The following is a 21,833-nucleotide window of genomic DNA, read 5'->3' as shown; positions in this document are numbered from 1 at the left end:
ATACCTGTAGGACCCCAGAAGTAAAAACACTTAGACCCTAATTTTAAGAAATAGTGGCAGAAAGCTTTGTCATCAGAATAGAAGTGGATTATCTTGTAAAAATTAACACTGAGGTTTTAAAATGCACAGGCCAACCTTGAACTTTGGCACCCCATTTCATGCCCATTTTGGAGGATGAAGATCCGGTCAAAAGAGTAGAAGACGAACTTCCCACCTTTTCATTCCAGAAGGCTGTGAGCAGATGCTTCTTGGCTCTTGAGCCCTGACCCTCTGTCTTGTCATGAACTGAACTGTCCCTGCTTTGAATGTAGATGGCTGCTCGGCCCTGGAACCTTCACGGGCATCAGTCAGAGCGGGCCAGAGGAGCGGTTCCCCAGAGATGTGCTGAGGTGTGTAAAACCCAGCCCGGAGAGTTGGCAGAGGGCAGACGGGTCCATGCAAAGTCACAACAGGTGTCCTGTGTCTGGCCTTCTCACCCAAGCCCTACCAGAGCTGCCACACCAGACTGCCTAACTTTTCAGGCCAGCCCTGGCAGAATACCTCTCAGGCCTGAGGAAGTCATTTTCTTTTTCAAAACATAGACACATTTTATTAGATTAAAAAAAAAAAATTACATGTTATTAGCACACTGATGTCAGCAGAGAAGGCTTAAGTATTTGGAAGCTTAAGTTCCTGTAGGCAGATAAAAACTACACAAAATTCTAATTTTTGCTTGAAAGCTCAAATTTTACCATTGATATTTTTTAAAACATGTCTGTCAAATGCCCAAATCTGAATAACCATAGTCTTCTGTCTGTTGTTCTTTTAATAAAAGTGGTGCTTCATGACAGTGGTTAGTTCAGTTTGTAACTCCAGTAGTCACACAGCCTTTTTCCATGAGACAGCCATTGTCTTTGATATGCAGCAATTCTTCACACAATATTAAAAAGACGTGTATCCAAGGGTCAAGATTTAATAAAATTAATAATATTTACTACTTCATCAAGGACATTTAATACCTCATCAAAGACCTGGCGATCTGTTCTTATAAAAGATTTTAGCTTAGAAAACCTTATGAGGTAGTTCTCTGTCTTATAGGGTTGCCATAAGTCGGAATCGACTGGAGGGCACACAACAACATAATTAGCTTTGAAGTGAAGCTGCTTTTTTTTCTCAATTACTGTGAATGCATAGTAGTGAATTACTAGTTTGCTGTCACTGCCTTGATTTGTACTAAGTTACCGGTAGTTTTATCTACCATTGCTTCTGTCCCTTGAATGCAAATGTGAATACAGTGAAACAGGCAAATAATGTCTTAATGTTATTATGAAGCAAGTTTTGATGTTATGGACTCCTAACTCTCCGCTCTAGGGTATGGTGCTTATTCATAACTAAGGTGGCTTTTCTGTTTTCACAGATGTACGCCAGGTGTGTTAACGAGGTGTTTTCATGATCTCTTCACTCTCTCAGCACTGCTCTCCCCTCTAACACTTCTTGACCTCTACTAACTCTGTTATGCTCTCAACCAATAGCAGCTACTGCCTCATAGCAGCTACTCCCTGTCAAGCCTCAGGTGATCTTCTCCTACAGATGTACAGCCCAGCCCCCAGCCTGTTATCACAGGGTACTCCTACGTGGACATCTGGGACCTACTCTCTCCAGTTTCTTCCTCTCCAGTTTCCCACCCTACAGATTCCAACCAGTTCTTCTGCCCTGAGTTCTCGTCTTTGTCTTCCCAACAGGACTGCCATGTTCTACTCTGGCTGCAGTTGTGTGCACGTGGTTGGCAGATAGTCTTAGGCAGAGAGTTGGGTGATTCCAGTAGCCATCTCGTGACTTTCTCTTCTTTCGAGAATCACAGTCTAGCACTGCTTTTGACCACTTCCTGCAACCAGTTTCTTCATATATTTTGTCCACAAATTTATAATTGGTTGTATCAGGGAGAGAGGGCCTGTGCGATACCAGTTACTCCATTCTGGCTGGAAATTGAAGTCTCCATTTTTAATTTTAGTTATTGTATTTTTGTTTCTAGAGGTTCTATTTGGTTCTTTTACAATTTTGCCTTATCTCTTTTTATAGTTTGGAGAGATCTAGCTTGTCCTTTATTTTATTAAACATAACAGTTCTTTTTATAAACTGTGTTTGGTACTTCTGGAATCTGAAGTTTTTATGGGCCTGTTTTTCTCTTACCTGTTTCTGCTGGTTCTTCCTTCTGCGTTTTTGATTACTCATGTACCTGGTTATGTTGGCTGTGTGCTGAACCTTTTATTATATATTTATTTAAAGGAATAATTTCAGGACTCATACGACGGTACCTTTCCCTGGAAAGAATGGGCATATAGTACATCTGGCAGATTCCGTAAGGAAGTCATTTTCTTAAAAGAAAAATCCTGTACCATTGAAAATGAGGAATTTTAAACAATCTAGAGAGTTTCTTTAACTGGATTGGAACTTAGTTTTCCTGACTCCAAATTTTATCAGGCCCCAGTATTTCCTGTCATGTCTCGGTAGCATGGGGAGATCAGTTGAGGGTAGAGTAGCACTATGACTGTTAAATTATTTGTGTAGCAATCAGAATTGTTTAGCATTATTCAGGTGTTTTTTTGTTTTTTTTAAACCGATTTGAATAACCTTAATAATACTACTGTCTAAGAGGTACTGTATTAGTCTTAAATCAAATGAGATGAAAGTCAAATTTATAAGATGTTGAATCTCTTAAATATAACTGAGGATGGAATATATCCTGTTAATTTGTCAAACTTCCAGAGAACCGCCTACATGAGACAGTGAGGATTAATCAAGCCCGAGTAAGAGAGAATTTGAAAAATACAGTTTTCTAATTATACAATCTCTTCTCAGTGGTCCAAGGTTAATGCAGTCCTGAATTCTGACAGTTAGTAATAGAAAAGAAGAAGAAGAAGAAAAAGACCAAAGCATATGAATTGTCTTATAATTACCTGAAACAAGATTCTCCTTCTGGCAAACAAGAACTTTATAAGCATGAATCTGGTATTTTCAGCATTTGATTCTTTTCCTTTTAAACAGTGCTAGGGATAGTTGACGGGATTTGTGTCACTCTTTGTGCATCTCGTGTTTGAATATTTCTTTTGCTTATTCCTTAGTTATTGAAGAACAATTCTAGGTAAATTGTTGGAAAAATTAGTCTTTTTTGACCATTTAGACTATCTTATGAATAGTTCCTAGACACTGTGGTGTCTTTGGAATGCTTAGTCCTTATTCCTACTCTGAATATAGAAACTTTGCTCATCTCAAGATGGCTAACAAGATCACTGACACTCCTACTTGGCTGGTTTTCGCACTCAGGTGTATTTGTAGCTCTTGCTGCAGTTACAGCTGCTAACTGTAGAGCTGGCTGTTCGAACCCACCCAGCGGCTCTGCAGGAGAAAGATGTGGCGATCTATTCCCGTAAAGATTACAGCCAAGGAAACCCTATGGGGCAGTTCTGCTCTGTCACATGGGGCTGCCATGAATCAAAATTGACTCAATGGCACCTACCAACAACAGAGAAGAATAAATATTATTTAACTTAATGCTGTCGAATAGCAGTAGGGTGTTTATTGTAGTGATGCAAGGTAGAGAGAAGCCCAGACTATGGAAGAAAAGGCCTGAGGGGAATCTGGGAAATGGGGTTAGAAATGTAGATTTCAGGGTTTTAGAAATAGTTCTGGTATCTGAGAATACTTGAATGGATGAATTCTTGAAGTCCGTGACTATAGGAGAAAAATTGAAGACCAGGATCAAGCTGTGGAAAATGGCCACAAAGGCAGGAGAAGGAGAGGATCCAGCCTGGAAGTAGGAGGAGAACCCCAAGGGTCTGGTGATCCCGAGAGGTTGTGGAGTTGTTATTGTTAGCCGCTGTTGAGGCAGCCCCAGATTCATGACGACCTCATACACAATGGGATTGCACCATTGTGAAAATCATTGCCTGATTTTCAGAAGTAGATCGTCAGGCTTTTCCTCCTAGTTCATCTTAGCCTGGAAGCTCTGCTGAAACTAGGTCCTCATTATAGTAACACGCAAGTGTCCACTGATGGATCAGTGATGGCTGTGCATGAGCTGCATTGGTTGGGAATCGAACGCAGGCTCCCACGTGGATGGTGAGAATTCTGCCACTGAACCACCACTGTCCTTAGAGTGCAGAGTGGTTCACTAATCAAGGGCCAAGAGGACAGGCAGATCCAGAGATTGCAACCAGAAAGAGACTTTGGGCTTTGGTAAAGATAAGGCCATTCATTGGTGTGTGGGAGCCACTCGTGGGCACCTTATCCCAACCGTGCCTGATGTCATGCTGGGAGCTTGAAAATGGCCATGGTGGGAAATCAGCAGTCTCTACAAATCAGGGCTTTTTTTTTCCCCCAGTAGTTGGTAGTGAACATTTAATTTAACAGCATGTTACCTGGCCAGCAGGTTTCCGTAGTGTCTCTCAGACTTTTTACATGGTGACACAACAGACATAGTTGTTATGGATTGAATTGTGTCCCCAAAAATGTGTGTCAGCTTGGCTAGGTCATGGTTCCCAGTATTGTGTGATTTGTCCACCATTTTGTCATCTGATGTGATTTTCCTACATGTTGTAAATCCTACCTCAGTGATGTTGATGAGGCAGGAATCGGCAGTTATGTTAATGAGGTAGGACTCAGTCTACAAGATTAGGTTGTGTCTTAAGCCAATCTCTTGAGATATAAAAGAGAGAAGCAAGCAGAGAAACGGGGACCTCGTACCACTAAGAAAGCAGTGCCAGGAACAGAGTGCGGCCTTTGGACCCAGGGTCCCTGCACCTGAGAAGCTCCTCGACCAGGGGAAGATTGATGATGAGGATCTTCCCCCAGAGCCAACAGAGAGAGAAAGCCTTCCCCTGGAGTTGGCGTCCTGAATTCAGCCTTCTAGCCTCCTAAGACTGTGAGAGAATAAATTTCTGTTTATTAAAGGCATCCACTTGTGGTATTTCTGTTATAGCAGCACTAGATAATTGAGACAACAGTTTACACCTGAAACATGGTTTTTAGCACTAGTAATTAACCTTGTCATGTGGGATGCATTCTGATCTCTTCCCTTCTCATCCATTTCATTAAACAGGAAAAAAAAAGGTGGTTATATAGCTCAATAAACTGATGTCATGACCTACCTTCAGTTTGAAAAATGTTGTTTTTGAGAAAACTGGAGGTGATATTAGGGCAGCAGTGATTCAGTGTCAGAATTCCAGCCCTCTGTGTGGGAGACCCAGGTTCAGTTCCTGGCCAGTGCACCTCACGTGCAGCCACCCATCTGTCGGTGGGAGCTTGCATGCTGTAATGATGCTTAACAGGTTTCAGTAGAGTGTCCAGAGTGAGACAGACTAGGAAGAAAGGCCTGGCAATCTATTTCCAAAAATCTGCCAATGAAAACCATATGGATCACAGCAGTTCGATCCACAGCTGATCATGGGGATAGCACAGGACCAGGCAGCGTTTCGTTCCATTGTGTATGGGGTCATCATGAATCGAGGGCCAACTTGAGGGCAGCTAGCAAAAAACAGAGGTTATGTATGCATTACAAAAAGGATATGATTATTGAAAAAAACAGAACAGCAGTTGTAGACAGGATAATTTCACCTTGAAAGGAAGAAGAAAAGAGAGATAGGACCAAAAATGCTGGAAAGCCCTCTTCAGAATGGAGACTAAGTATACACACTTAAACGGAGAAAACCGAGCAGTGAGAGGCCAGCTCTGTCAGAGATGGTGCGAGTGAGAGTTGGGGCTGAGGGCAAGGGCCTTGCAGTTGGTGATAGAAGGGGAGACTTAGATTTTGTTCGTGAAAGCTTGTTCTTGAAGAAGGGTAGAGGGAGGGAACCAGAAACATTAGGAAGAAACTAAAAAGCAGATGCACTTGGTATTTTTTAAATTGCTGTTACTTGGTTGAAAATGCAGTTTCTGAGAGCCAGTGTTATTCCTGCAAACTGAAAGAGCACTCACCTTGTCAAAGGTCATGGCTTCTAAATGGCACAACTGGGACTTGAACCCCTCCTGACTTTACTTGCCTCTGTACTTGCCTGCAGAGGTGGTGAGGACAAGGTGGGTGAGGGGATGAATGGCCTGGTGGTGGTCAGGCTAGCTGGGCTGGGAGCAAGCTTGTTACAGGCCAGGCATGCTCTGTCCTGACTGCTCTTTGTGGCCTGGAACAGATTTGGCAGTTACCTGGTTATTTGATCAGTGTAGATGGCCACTCCAGGTAAATAAGTCCCCAGACTCCACTCTGACCTGTATGAAATGAATAGAATGGACAGTTGCAGGTTAGTCTGTCCAGTTTTCTCTTTTAGGACAGCCTAGGGTCCTGAGGCTTGAGGGAGTAGTCTCTTCAGATGGATCAAGCCTAAAGGGAATTCCAGGGCAGTGTTGGAGGGGAAGCTGCCAGTCAGAGCCTAGGAGCCCTTGGAGATCTTAGAAGTCAGGGGCAAGGGCCAGGCAGGAAAGGCAAAGCCAGATTTCAAGACCTGGACAGACAGCATGATGGGAGTTACAAGGTGGGAATGAGGTGGGAGGGCCCAGGTTGGGGTTTCTCCCCATAACTCCTTAGGTGTGCGCCAGGGCAACAAGTTGCCATCAAGTCGATTCTGACTCCCGGGTGACCCCGTGTGTGTCAGAGTAGAACTGTGCTCCATAGGGTTTTCAGTGGTTGATTTTTTGGAAGTCGGTTGCCAGGCCTTTCTTCCAAGATGCCTCTGGGTAGACTTGAACTTTCATCCTTTCTGTTACCAGCTGTGCACATTAACAGTTTGCGCCACCCAGGGACTCCGTGGGACTGGGGAAGCTGGTGGTAATCAGACAGGGCTTGGTGGGCCAAGGAGGCTCTGGGGAAGGCTGGGGAGGAGGGTGTGTTTGCCGTGTCTACGCTTGCAGGATACAGAAGTCAGGGCTGGGTGATCATTATGCTATCTGCCCAGCCCTGAGCTTCGTTTTTGTCATCGTCTAGTGTTGAATATGTGGAATTATGAACTGTTCCTTTAAAGAGTCCCATGGATGCCTGCATCCCACGCTGACCCTCAGGTGTTCACAGGGCCAAGTAGACCTCATCTTTTTCTAACAAGAAGCTTTACATTTTTCATCTTGTGATTTTGTAGTTAAGAGAAAGAAAGTCTGTTTATAGTCCTGTGTGTTATTTCTATAAACTACCCTTTATATGCAGAGTTGCCAGATGCTGCCCAAGAGAATCTATTTCATATGGTAATTTTCATTAATGAATCAAGACATACAATGTTCAACCTTGCCCCAGACTGTCTTGGCTGAATTAGAGGAAGATTGTTGCAGTCAGTGTGATGATTTTTTAGGGATTCCAAAGAGGACAATACAATAGTGTTTCATAACAGATTCAGAAACTGTGTAGTTCTGAATATTTATACAAACCGCATCAAAAAATATTATATGGGAAAGCATAGTTTTGATATTTGAATTTAAGAGGACCTTCTGTGTTTCCCAGCATCACCCTCAAAAATTGGAATCTGCATTTCCTCCATTCATTCAATAAATAGCTAACACCTGTATTATGTTCATGGCATCACATTGGGCTCTGAGGGACCTCAAAGAAGAATGGTCTCTGCCCTCAAGGGGGAGTAAAAGAAACAATTTTATCTAATTGTTTTTTTAACACTGAGTAGTATTAATCTGGCTTCAGAACATCGTGGTCACCAGGGAAGGTGATGAGGTGAAGGGAGCCACTTCGAGGCCAGTGCCCTCATGGCCTCATGCCCCTTCCTGGAGCCCCAGAGCCTTTCTTCTCTTTCCTGCTCCTCATCCCCTGGGGGTTTATGGGTTAGGCCAGCCTGGCTCGAGTTCCCCTGCGGCTTGCGAGGATGAATCTCTGATGGCTGTGATCTTTACATTTTCCTGCAGTGCCAGCGACTGTTTGTTTTACACGTGTCTTGGAGTCCCTGGGTGGTGCAGGTGGTTGAAAGATGGTGCAAACTAGCTGAAAGGTCAGTGGTTTGAACTCACCCAGAGACGTCTTGGAAGACAGTCCTGGCAGTCTGCTCCAGAAAGGTCACAGCCTTGAAAACCCTGTGGAGCAGTTCTACTTTACACACATGGGGTCACTGTGTGTCAGGATCGACTCACCGGCAGCTGGTTAACTGGTTAAGACCTCCTAACTCTTGGTATTCATAGACTAAAATTAGCACTAGCATTTCTGAGAAGGGTTCCAGGTCCACTTCCTGCCTGCCACACCCCAGAGCTGCTGCAGGACCCAGCATACATAGACAGCTGCAATTCCACCAGAAAATGGGGAGGAGTTGGTGAGGTCGGTGCACCAGGGCCTGCCTGGCCCAGAGTAGGTACTCAGTAAATGTTCATTGACTGAGTAAGTTCAACTAAAATGTGTGAAAGCCAGGAGTTTAGGCTACTAGCAATTTAAGGTCTCGAAACTCCTGGAAGAAGGTGTTAAGTGTAGGAGGTTGGAGAGCCTACAGGAGACCCTGAAGGTCCTGTATTTATAATTCTAGATGGTTTGGGTGATTCGGACTATGGCCAGATAATCAGTCATTATTTTATTCAGCAAATATTCATAAATGTACTTGTGTGCATGTTGTTGTTAGCTGCCGTTGGGTGGGCTCCTGACTCGTAGTGATCCCGTTTACAATGGAACAAAATGGATTGGGCCATTGTGATCCATAGGTTTTCAATGGTTAATTTTCGAAAGTAGATTACCGAGCCTTTCCTCCTAGTGCATCTTAGTCTGGAAGCTCTGCTGAAACCTTTTCAGCAGTCAGGGCTCCACTGATAGACGGGCGGTAGCTGTGCATGAGGTTCGTTGGCCAGGAGTCAAACCCAGGTACATAGCATGCATTAAACCCTCTTGGGGATACCAAAGGCACCCATAAGGCAGTGATTCCTAAACTTGCCGGCACGTTACACCTGGGGAAGCTCCTAAGCCTTCCAAAGCCCAGGTCACTCCCAGACCATCACAGTCACTGAGTATGGGACACAGGCATCAGTATTTTGGAAGCTTCCCAGGGGATTCCAATGTGCAGACAAGCTTTAGAATCACTGCCATACCAAGTTTATGATGGAGTTTTAGATAACACACCCAGAAAATTAGAGAGCACTACAGAAAACTCAACAACAGAAAAGATGGCAATACAGAAATCTCACAAAGCAGGTACGTGATTTAAAACGAAATCAGTGCTGTGAGTAATACTCGCTCCCTTGCAAGGAGGAGAGCCTTCAGTGGGTTAGGTGGTGAGAGCACCTAGCAAAACTGGGCCTAGAAAGATGGGTTGGCTTTGACCGGTGCGGGAGCAGAGAGCAAGGTACCCCTTTAACCTTGAATTCAGGCAAGCCCCTGGATGGCCCTAGATCTCCATTTTGGCATCGTTGGCAGAATGGGCCAGTATATCAAGAACTTGTATTTCCCTTGTCATTAAGTGGATGAGTGATTTTCCTATAAAAGACAAACTGCTGGTTATACCCGAGTTTTTTCTTGTGTATATGTGGTCTGAGAACTATGAGGTAAAGCTTATCCCTCAGGATAGAAATGTTTAGCTTCACTTCTTGATTCCCTTGCTCTTAAAATTGTACCATGCCCTCTTAACAGCCACAGCGAGAATCCCTGTGTGTGCATATCAACACACAAGTGAGCCATTTTATATGGGCATTCAGTACCCCAGGGCCTTGTGGAGCGGTGAGCTATGGTTGCGCTTAGGGTGGGTGAAGATGCTTGACCTTGGCCCCTCCTGGCTGCTCTAGGTGCTTACAGAACCCAGAGCTACTGCGGTTAATGGTTGTGCTGCTAATTGCCAGCCCAGTCAGACCACTTGGCCCTCATTTGGTATTCTCAGTACTTGCCATCTGTAATTTTTTTTCACAGAGTCTGTTATTTCAGAGGGGGGAATGGAAAGCTTCGACACTCTTCGTAAATTCTTCGTGAGCTGCGAGCCAAGTTTTCCTTTCTTTCTTTTTTAAACCCATAGTGTGCCATGCTGAGCTGAATGCCATTATGAACAAAAACTCGGCCGACGTGAAAGGCTGCACCATGTATGTCGCCCTGTTCCCGTGTAATGAATGTGCGAAGCTCATCATCCAGGCAGGTAGGAGGCGGGCTGTTCCATTTGTAGCATTTGCATGGCACCTGCTTTCAGTAGCTCCTTGCAGATGTGTTGATCTTAAATTGCTATTGTTTAGATCTAAATTAATTGCACTATCAACTTTGCAAGATATTTCCTGTGTTTTGTTTTTGAGCGGTGCCAGGTATTCTAAGACTAATTGCATCCTCTGTGGTTCTTAGCATGTTTTTAATTTAGTTTGCAACTTCTTAAACTGCAAGTTGCCAAAAAACAACACAGCATTGCATGTAATTACTGTCAGTTTACTGTTCTCTGACATATTGTGCATAGATTAGGGGGAGGGAGAGAAATGAACTTTGCCAGATACAAGGTCAGCTGGGAGTCTGTAAATGAAATTTTAATTTGTATCTAATACACGGTAGATATTTGGAGATCTGAACATCTCTGCATATAAATGCCTTAAGTCTTAAATGGTACTGCTTTGGGTTCTTCTTATATTACACTTGCTATAAATCTGTACCATTGTATTCTGAATATTTCACCTTTTTTACACTGTCACATCTTAGTTTCAGCTGCACTTTATCTCCATAAAACTCTCAGCTGGAGATTTAAACGCATATCATGATTAGCCAAATGTGTGGTTTAAGGTGTCTGTTTTATCACGAGCCTTGTGGATCTCTGGGCAGAAGAGGTCTGATGGTATCAGAATCAAAGGCCTCCACTTGCTTGTATCGTGGGTTCCCATGCTGCTGCTTCGTGATACTCAGAGGGTTTTCCACGGCTGGCTCCCGTGTGGAGGCAGCAGCAGGCACTTGGGCAGGGCAGTAGGTTCTCTGAGCGGCCACTGCCTTGTGCGTCCTTCAGAAGCTGGAGGAGGAGCAGCCCTCAGTTGGAGTGGTAGCTCACGTGCCCTCCACAGTCCTGGCTCTCGAGCTAGTGCTACCTGGTAAAGGAAACAGATATGCTCTCCATGGAGCTGGTTTGAGTTGGTTGGTGGAGCCATTCTTGGAAGCTCGGTGGTACTTCTCTCTGAATTTGCCAGCACTCTCTACTCTTCCCACTAGCCTCTAGAGTTAAGAGTAGTTGCCTTGTGAATAAAGAATATTTGATTGCCTGCAGTAAGGAAAGTTTGTTAATTGGATCAAGGCTTGACTGCTTTACATGTTTTCTCTTTGTATTTTGTTAAAAAAAAAAATCCATGAAGACTGGAGGGCAGATTAAATATAATACGTCCTTTGCTGTGTTAGAAATATTAGATATATATTTCAGTAACTGGACATTGTCTGCAAGCACACTCTGAAGTGATAATTAATCCATCTGCTTCTGCATGTCTTTGCATTACCTGTATTTTCATATACTAATGGGGTTCCATTGTTACCTTTTAAGGTATCAAAGAGGTTATTTTCATGTCTGATAAATACCACGATAGTGAAGAGGCAACCGCTGCCAGGCTCATGTTTGATATGGCCGGGGTTACGTTCAGGTAAGCAGGAAGTACTTAGGGGAACAGTGTTAAAGGGTGTGAAGAAACGTATTTGACCTTGTATGGTGTTTGATTTTGACTATGATGTCTGGCTTCCACATTCAGAAGTGGAATTTTAAATTTGATTGAATGCAAACTGAAATATTATTTTAGGGATAGATTTTTAGGACCAGTGACAGAAGTATCTGAAGACAATCTGTTTAATGGTTATACTTTAATATCAGTAACTTTCCAGGGCTTAGACTAATTATTCTAGTAGTGGGGAATTTAAAAATTCACAAGTTGTATAATGTTAACATTAGACCTTTGTAAATCTTGGACATGTAACAGCTCCAGCATAGAAAATTGAGGGTGAAAGTAAGCTGCTAGGTTGAAACACCAGGAATTCTTTTTACAGCCTCATTTTAAATTGAGGTTTGAAGTCATTTAGATTTTCATGATTATCTTTGCCAGGCAAAGATTGTGAGGTATGTTTTACTTGCAAGTAAGTTTAACCACCTTTGATTTACGGTGGAAAGTTCTTTTCAAACTGTAAAGCTTCACAAAGCAGTTCCTCTTCAGGATTTGTGGTCAGTGGGGATTATCATAATAGGGGATGTGCTTCCCTGTTGTATTCATCATTAGGGATAGAGTCTATATGTAATGAATCTCTTGAACTAAACTGTTGTGCCTTATGAGACTTTAAGTCCAAATTATCTACATAATCTTCTGTTCACTGATTTTTAAAAGAATATGTTTAGTCACCAAATATTTTCAGCTGTTGTAGAAGGTTCATTAATGAGTAAAAAACTATAGGGACTTCATTTTACTTTTGCAGTTTTAGAATGTGATTTAAAAAATCACTCCTCACTAAAGCTAGTTGGTTTTTTTTTTTTTTTTTTCTTTTGCTGTATACTAGAGGCAAAAGAAAATTTACTGTTTCTCAATTTAGAGCCATCCACTCTAGGTTGGCTGCAGAAATTTCCTAGAAAATAAGATAAATCTGGTAGGAAAACTAGTAATCGGATGTCATGTTGTGCAGCTAACTTGTTAGGAATCCTTTGGCTCCCCGATAATTCATGAGCTTAGAGAGCCGAAGAACACATAACCCGAGCAGTGCCATGCATCTTGTTTTGTCTTAGTCTTTTCTGGCCCATGTTTCTCTCAGTATGGTGCACTGTAATTGGCTCCTACAGAGACAAAATATCAGGTGAATCCCAGGAAATGTTTTCTCCTTACAGAAAATGTAGGTTCAGCCAAAGTAAACAAATTGTTTTAACTACTCAGCAGATAATATCTTTCTACGTTTTGTTTTTTTCATGTTTAGGAAATTCACGCCAAAGTGCAGCAAAATTGTCATTGATTTTGATTCAATTAACAGCAGACCGAGCCAGAAGCTTCAGTGAGTTACATCATTAAATCTCCAGAAGATTGGGATTATCCTCTTCTAAGAAGCTGCTAATGCCTTTCATCTTGAAGTTACACATAACTTTTTAATAGCCAGTACAGTGAAAATAGACATCTAAGGAATACAAAGCTTCAAATCTTCTTCCCTGTCTCTCTTGTCACATGGAATCTGCCTCTGTTTAAACTGTTGATTTATGGTACCTATTGCTGGCCTGTCGCACAGAGCTGGGTGGGGGTGCCTCCCCCTCTGGCCCCCGGCCCGCTGGGATGCTGGCAGCTCTCTGCCGTGGGATGCAAGCGGCAGCCACTTTTCACTACTACTGCGTGTGCTGGCAGGGGGATAGGGCCCAAATGACAGTAGCATGAAACTATTTGTTGTAGGGGGTTGAGGGGAACCCCCCCCAACAATCAAAAAGCCTGTCCTGACAGATGTTAAGTGGAACCAAGCCGGGGTGCTCACCGTGCACCTGCTGCCCTGCCACATGCAGTGCAGTGCCATGTTGTCCCTTTGGGGTGGGTGGGGACTCCTAGTTTTGCCTCTTATTTTTGATATGTCACACGGAGCTCTTACATTTAGTTGACATGAGTGATGAATTGTTCCTGGAGGAGAGCTCTGTGTACCCCCAGACCATGCCCCGCAGTGGTGGCCATTGGGGTTGAGTGGATGGGAGAGGTGGGTGTCCACCCGCTTCTCTGTGTGGAAACACAGCATCATTCCTTCACAGGCCACCGCAGTGCATTTCCAAGGCTGCTGTGCAACCAAAGAATAAATTAATTTCTATCCTGTAAGTGAAATTTGAAGAATTCGGCCCACCTGGAGGCAGTTTATTTCAGATCTGTTGGCGATTGGAGCTCATTTGTGCTCCTGCGCATGCCTTCATCTGCACAAATGGCACCTTCCTAATCACCGGGAGCCGGGGTGCCGCTGTGTACCTCGTCCTTAATCTCATTTAATTTTTATTAAACACGCTCAACCCCTTTGTTGAGAAAATGGTTTCTTTATCCTAAAGATTATTACCTTTTAAAGTGTTAGTATATTTTTGTGAGTTTTTACTTTGTCTCTGAGGTTTTGTACTCCATATTCTAGGGCATTTTGTAATTTGGCTCTTTACCCATATTATTAAAACCTTATTAAAACTACCACACTGAAGTATGCTCATTTTTATATTATCATAATTATATGCTTAACTCTCCATTTCTGTTGTCTGTGAAGCATACTACATATGCTCAAAGAACAATATGAGATACTAATGCTGTGGGCTTTCCCCAGGGGTGATGGGTGATGCTTCTCTATGGACTAGATTTAAAATGCTAAGAAAAGGCTTTATATAATCTTCAGTCCCCAATTCTGTCTCCTCTTGCCACCCTGTCACCTTATTCTCTTTCTAAATCTCTATTCTTTTCTCACTTCATTTCTCTCTTACCTCCTTCAAACCCCTTGCTCCAAAATGCCTAAAACAAAATACAATAAAACCTGTGAAAGCCAGAACCTGTGTAAGGTGGAAACCTGTTAGAGAAGGAAAACTCAAGTATTTCCCTCTAAAACCAGCAATAGAAAAGTAAGACTGCAATAGTAAGATTGCACGCTGTCAATCTTTCGAGACCTGGAAAATCAAGGCAGGCCTGTTCAGTTCAGCTCTCACAGGTTTCACCATATATGTAGAGGAAATCAATGTTAGTTGCCCTCAAATCAACTCTGATTCATGGCAACCCCATGTATGCAGAGTAAAACTGCTCCATGGGGTGTTTAAGGCTGTGAACTCTAGGAAGCAGATCGCCAGGCACCTCTGGGTGGGTTTGAACCGGCAACCTTCCAGTTAGTGGTCGAGTACTTAACCATTTGTGCCACTGAGAAAGATATCAATAAAACACTTAAAAGACAGAAAACAGATTTTTAAGTTGCTGAGAATTATAGGTTGTTAGGAAGGAATGTGTAATCATTATATCACATTCATAAATATGTCTGGGACTAGTTAGCCCATAGTGCATCTAATTTATTCACTAAATTTTGATACTAACATTTTGTCCCAGTTTGTCACACTGAGTTTTAATTGGGGCAGGTTAGCAGGGAAGGGCCCTTGGCTAGGATGGAAGCATTTCTATTGTCAGCCTGTGGTGGATTGTTTATGTGGTGGTGATGCTCTCTCCTATGGTGGGTCCCTGAGGCTTCCATCCAGAAACTGTGTTGCAGAACTTGATTTCCTGGTGACTGGAGTATAAGTTATTATGTCTGAGTTTCTGGTCTCACTACAGGAATGGTGGAATCTTCCTGTCCAGAAAATTCTACAGATGTCAGTGTTCCAGTTAATAGAGGTTTGCTTTGAACTGTTGGCCTTTGGGAAAAGCATTCCAGAAGGAAGGAGTTCTGAGCAGTCTTTTGCCTTTCAGGCATTACGAGGTGAGACTACGTGAAAGGAGTATTGCTGCCTGTCGTGGCTAATAAATAACAGTAAGGAAGCCATCTCTCACTGAACCGTTGGTAGATGAACTACATTTAAAAGGCAACCTTTGTGAGTGAAATGATAGGAACTCCATTTCCCTGACATATTTTATGCCTTTCTTGTTTTTTTTTTTTTTTAAGGCATCTATCCTTAAAGACTTCTGAAATCCAATAAGACCCAGCAATGAAAGTGATCTAATATATTAGTCATCTTTTCCTAAATTAAAAATGAAGCAAAATAAGGGAACAAGCATAAAAAGAGAAGGTTGGAAGAGCTTATGAATAAAAGTTTAGGCTTGCATGACCATTGAACTAGAGGTCTTGTGTGCCAGTCTTTTTTTTCCCATGTCCAGATCTACCTGAGGATTTAAGCCATTTAGGTTGAGGAGCAGATTGTTGCAGAAGGGCCTAGGAATGCAGAGGAGGTGGTTTTCTTAATGGTGACACTAATAAGAAGCTTCAATGCTTATCCTTCATTTGTTTTTGTTTTTTACAGCAAGACATCTCCAAAAATGGTAATTTCAGCAAGTCATCAACCGGGAAGCCTGCCTAAGGCTCAGTGAGAGGTCCAGAACTCTAAGGAGACTGTGCTTTGCAAACTTGTCTTTTGTCTGAGAAACACACTTAATGGTGACTAGATGATCACTGTCCAAGGAGGTGCAGGCAAGATAATGCTGGGCCCCTGACTTTTTGGTGCCAGGATCACATTTGGAGGAAAAGGCTTAACAAGTCCATGGGTCTCATCGATCTGGAGCCTGAAAAAAAAGATCGCTCTTATTTTTGGCGGCCAATCACCAAATCTCTCTGGAAGTTCACGCTTTTTCTTGAGCCCCAGCCCAACAGTTGCTTCTGTTACTCTCTTGAATGTCCAGTGTTCCCTTACAACCTGGCACCTTGGTCTCTGACTGTCTGCCTCCTTCCTCCATTCACACAAATGTCGGGAGGGCTTTCTGACTTTCTAAAAGATTCTAAATGTGCTTTCTTTGACCATTATGTTAGCTACCCAGGGCTGCCCTGACAAACTACCACAAACTGGGTGGCTTATAAGAACAGAAATTTATTGTCTCACACTTTTGGAGGCTAGTTGCCTAAATTTAGGGGTCAGCAGGGCCATGCTCTTTCCGAAGGCTCTAGGGGGAAGGTCCTTTCTTGTCTCTCCCAGTTTCTGGTAGCCCCAGGCATTATTTGGCTTACCGCTGCTGCAGTCCCTCCATCTTTACATGGCCCTCTCCCCTCTGTCTCTTACAAGGACCCTGGGTGGTGCAAACAGTTGGCACTCGACTATTAACCTAAAGGTTGGCAGTTCGAACCCACCCAGTGGCGCTAAGGAAGAAAGGCCTAGCAATATGTTTCATTAAGATTACAGCCAAGAAAACTATATGGAGCAGTTCTACTCTGGAATACATTGGGTCTCCATGAATCAGAATGAACTCAACGCCAACGGGTTTGGCTTTGGGTTTGCTCCTGTGTGACCTCGTGTTAACTGGTAACATCTCCAAAGACCCTATTTCCAAACAAGGCCACATTCACAGGCTATAGGAGTTATGATTTCAACATATCTTTTCAGGGGACACAATTCAATTCATAACAATCATCTAGAGGTTTCTGTGCATCTTTCAAGATTGAGCGCAACTCCTGCCTTCTCTATAAAGTTTCCCCAGGCCTTCAGCTTGATGTGATCGTCTCTGAAATCTTGAAGCAGTTATTGTCAGCAACAATCTCTTTGGCAATGAGTCAAGCACTGCTTCATGACATCTCGTCTGCTGTCTACAATTGTTATAGAAACATTTCATTTAATTTTCCGCATTTATCTCTCTGTGCCCTAACTAGATTGTAAGCTCCCTGAAAGCATGTGCTGTGTCCTTGACGTCCCATCCCACCCCATATGCTTTGCAAAGTACCTTAGACAGAGGTGCTTAATAAACATGTTATTAATATTTCCATTTAAAAGTTATGAACCTTATTTCACTTTAATTCAGTGAAGTAGCTGATCAGGAGCCAACTTCCTAATTATTTTTTCCATGTCGATTTCCTCGTGAATGGTTTGGAACAGTCAAATAGAATGTAAGAGAAAGAAATCTTCCTGTTAGCATCCAGGGTTAATGGGCACATTTATCTTTGAGAGAGAAGGGAGATTACTATTTAAATGTCTTTATTTTTAACTTCTGTGTTTCAGTTAAAGCATTCTTACATCTGGTTTTGAGTTAGGAATTTGGCAATAATACATGCTGTTGGCAGAATGCCCAGCTACGATGCTTCCATTCAGACCCATCTGATTACAGGAGGTCTTGACCTTTTCAGGTTTTAAATCACTGTGCAATGCTTACTGTTGTAGGAGTTCTTTATTTGAATCTTTATTGATGAAAATTGTTGGATCTTTAATATTGTTGCAAATGCCATTAAATCGGCATTTTGGTTAGGGAATTGGTTCTTCTGTACAGTGGTGCATGGCGTGCAGCCTTTTGTATATTCTCCTGCCTTTTCTCCTTTTCTTCCTGAATAAGCAGGTATCAGTCTTATATGCAGCTGTAAGTAACAGACACCTGACACTCAGTAGCTTAAATAGTCATATATTTTTCTCACATAAAAAATAGAGGTAACTGCTTATTGAAGTTGATTCAGCAGCTCCATGATATCAGCAAATCACTCGGCTTTTCCCTGAATTTTCCCTTGGCTACCCAGCATTATGTCTTCAAGCTTGTTTTGTCATGATGACTGCTGTAGGTTACTCCAGGTGTCACATTTACATTAGATGAAAGCAGAAGGAGATGGGGTGGGGGAGTGGTGCAGAGCTGTGTAAGTTCCCCTCTCTTGCCTATCCCCTTTATCGGGAAAGCAAAACTTTTCCAGAAGCCCCCAGTAAATACTCTCTTATGTCTCATTGGCCACAACTAGATGACATGGCCACCCCTAGCTGCAAGGAACGCTGGAAGAATACTTGGCGTTGCAGGTTCTGTAGCAGAGGCTGCAAAGGAGAAGGGCTAAGGGGCTGTTGTGTTAGCCAGCCACAACATATTCCTTGGGTGAAACATGGTGTAATTGTCTTATTATGCAATTTCTACTCACCTGCTTTTCACATACTAGGTGTCAAAAAGTGTTGTGTTGAAAAGTGATGATACCTGTTTCATAGCAATTTTGTGACCTTGCAGTGTTCACTTTCAAAGTTCCAGGTAGAAATCTTAGTTGGTGAGAACTATAAAGGAGAATTACACACACATGCGTACACAAACACACACCTTTTTTTTCAGAACCATTTGAGGGTAACTTATGTATATCATGGCCTTTTACTCCTAAATACTTGTTTTCTAAGAACAGGGATATTTACATGTATAATCCAAGTATGTTTATTGACTTCAGTGAACTTAACATTGTAGTAAAACCATTCGTATTCCAGTTTTGTCAGTTGACCCAATAATTTTCCTTATAGCATTTTCAGTAAAAGATCCAGTCTAGAGTCTGGTATTACATGCAGTTGTCATGTCTTGTTAGCCTGTTTAATTTGGAACGTTCCCACAGTGGTGCTACTGCTTCAGAGGGCCCCTTCTCCTGCTGCTTTGTGCTACAGTCTCTTGGAATCGGCAGTTTACAAACTTTGTGGTCTCAGGACTCCTTTAAGCTTTTAAAAATTATTGAGGGCCCCAAAGAATTCTTGTTTATGTGGGTTATATCTATCAATATTTACCATATTAGAAATTAAAACAAATTTTTAAAATATTTTAATTCTTTTAAAAATAAAAATAATAAACTCTTTACATATTAACAAATATTTTAACAAAAAAATAACTTTTCCAAAATAACAAAAAATATTTAGTGAAAAGAATAGCATTGCTTTATATTTTTGCAACTCTGATGTTTGGCTTAGTAGAACACTGCAGTATTCTCATTTCTGCTTGTGCATTCCATTTGTTGCAATATGTTGTTTTATGAAGAAAATCAAGCTTTGCACAGATATGTAGTTAGAAAAGGGAGATGTATTTTAATAGCCTTTTCAGAAAATTATGGCTATTCTTTGATGCCACACCACAACTTGATAAATGGGTTTTTAAAAATATTATTTAATATCCCTAACAGAAGAGGAAAGCATTTCTTGTTTCCTCTAATTACTTGATGAAATTAAACAGTTTGCAGGAATAATAAGCAACATTATTAAAAATCCTTTCCCTTAAGATTGTTTTTGGGTTCATCCAATGCACAGTGACTGAGATGTAGACTGATGGAGAATAAAAGATTTGTATAAAAGCTCAAGAACTGTTCTTGCTAATGGTTTTTGCAAAAGAAGCTAGGTTTCATTTCTTCAGGCTCCTGAGATCAGGAGGTATTATGCGTGCAGGTATTGTTATTAGTTGCCCTCCAGTTGGCTCTGACTCATGGTGACCGTATGTATAACAGGACAAATTGTTGCCCGGTCCTACACCATCTTCATGATCTTTGATATGTTTGAGCCCACTGTTGTGGCTACTGTGTCAATCCATCTCATTGAGGGTTTCCCTCTTTTTTGCTGACCCTCTACTTTACCAACCATGATGTCCTTTTCTAGAGATTAGTCTTTCCTGATGATGTGTCCAAAGTAAGCAAGATGAAATCTTGTCATCCTCACTTCTAAAGAGCATTCTGGTTTTTTTGGTTTTTATTTTAAATTTTTTATTATGCATTAGGTGAAAGTTTACAGAGCAATTAGTTTCCCATTCCATAGTTTGTACACATTGGTTTCATTCCCCACAATGTGTCAGCACTCTCCCCTTTTCCCTCCTAGGCTTGCTGTTTCCTTTCATCCTGATTTTCTTCCTGCCTTCTCATCTTTGCTTTTGGGCAGATGTTACCCTTTTGATCTCATGTAATTGATAGTCTAAGGAGCACATTCTTCTCTGGTGTTATTGTTTATTTTACGGGCCTGTCTATGGTTTGGCTGAAAGGTGGTGTCTGGGAATGGCTTTAATTCCAGTTCAGAAGAGTGTCTTAGGGCCATAGTCTTAGGGGTTCATCTAGTCTCTGTCAGACCAGTAAGTCTGATCTTTTTTGTGAATTTGATTTTTCTGCAATTTTTCTCCCACTCTGTCCAGGACCCTCTATTGTGATCCCCGTCAGAGTGGTCAGTAGTGGTAGCCAGGCACCATCTTGTTATTCTGATCTCAGAGTTGTGTAGGCTGTGATTCATAAATGGTTTTCCTTAAAGGTTAGTTGCAAACCATATCAGTGAACATGTCATACTATCTTAAATTAAAACCCATTGTACTTTTAATTGATCTTCGTGCATAATATTATAACATCATGCATTGATCATTTGGAAAATACTAGTTTGTTGAGTTATACAGATCTTCCAAATGTTGATACAACATCCAAAAATCCTTTCGTAAATGTCACCACTGAACTCATCAGGAAAATCTTTTAAGTATTGCGAAGCTATTGAGCTCACAGTGGCAGATACAAGTTTTCTAAAACTCTAATTTTATCTTGAAAGGTTGGCTTTTATCATTTTATTACTTCATTTCCCTCGAAGTAATAGGTTTACTTTGTTCATTTTCAAGAAAATGTCTGTCATATACCCAACTCTGATTAACTGTATTTGTGAGGCTTTCTTTCAAGCAGAAATGGTGTTCTATGCACAAGAGGCTGGCTCAGCTTGCAGCTCGAACTACAAGTGCTGTGGAGGCCCATTACACCTCGCTGTACAGCAGAAGTGCTTTACGTGCATGTCCCATGGCATCCCACGGAAAGCTGAAAAGATGCGTGGAGATTTAGTACCATTAATACTTTCTTCTTGCTTCATCAAGGACATTCTTAGGTAAAACTGGCTGTTTTTCTTATTTTTCCTAGCACGTGACAGTGGAGAACACTAGTACATGTTGGTGCTGCTGTTAAGGTGTCAGCAGTTTACCCACCGTTGCTCTTGTTCCCTTAATGCAAATTTTAACAAAGTGAAAAAGGTAAATAACATCTTAGTATTATGATGAAATGAGCCTCTGGGTGGTGCAGAGGGTTAAGTGCTCAGCTACTAACTGAAAGGTTGGTGATTTGAACCCACTCAGAGATGCCTTGGAAGAAAAGCCTGGTGATCCGCTTCCGAAAAATCAGCCACTGAAAACCCTATGCGGCAGTTCTTCTCTGCACTCATGGGGTCGCCATGAGTCTGACTTGATGGCAACCGGTTTTTTTTTGGGGGGGGGGTGGAGGTTTTTTGTTTTTTTTTTTTTGGGTATTATGATGAAAATAGTTTTGACAATGTGGATCCCTGCAAGACATCCACAGGACCCCACTTTGAGATGCGCTGCCTTAGATGATAGGGTGGCTCCAGCCTGAAGGGCAGTTTGGAAGCCCTGCTGGCTTTGCCCCTTTCTCCTTGTACGTTTCTTGGCCTGGATGACGTTGCCGGGGGGGGTAAAAAAAAGAGATTAAAAGAAAATTTTTTTTTAAAGAGTAGATCATTTTCTTCCCCCTTGTAATTTTATCTCCTACAATATTGTAGTGAGTACGCAAGGTATGATTAATATTATCT

The 21,833-nt window shown here is 42.0% G+C and overlaps 1 protein-coding gene across 4 annotated transcripts in view; it reads left to right on the top strand.

Moving 5' to 3' along the window:
• DCTD (dCMP deaminase) overlaps positions 1 to 16,703 on the top strand; it is a 34,372-nt gene extending 17,669 nt beyond the window's left edge. For 3 of the 4 annotated variants that reach the window (XM_023742987.1, XM_023742988.1, XM_023742986.1), the window contains 3 exons: positions 9,939 to 10,055; positions 11,418 to 11,514; positions 12,821 to 16,703. In XM_023742987.1, the coding sequence (XP_023598755.1) occupies positions 9,939 to 10,055; positions 11,418 to 11,514; positions 12,821 to 12,899 (293 nt within the window). In that variant the 3' untranslated portion in view covers positions 12,900 to 16,703. The remainder of the gene's footprint in view (positions 1 to 9,938; positions 10,056 to 11,417; positions 11,515 to 12,820) is intronic. The other variant, XR_002825990.1, reaches the window with a different exon arrangement.
• The last annotated feature ends 5,130 nt before the right edge of the window (positions 16,704 to 21,833 follow it).

Source organism: Trichechus manatus, unplaced genomic scaffold, assembly GCF_000243295.1.
Source record: "Trichechus manatus latirostris isolate Lorelei unplaced genomic scaffold, TriManLat1.0 scaffold00230, whole genome shotgun sequence".
In the NCBI taxonomy this organism is placed as follows: domain Eukaryota; kingdom Metazoa; phylum Chordata; class Mammalia; order Sirenia; family Trichechidae; genus Trichechus; species Trichechus manatus.
The sequence above is the reverse complement of the archived record's forward strand: the minus strand, read 5'-3'. Positions and strand labels throughout refer to the sequence as shown.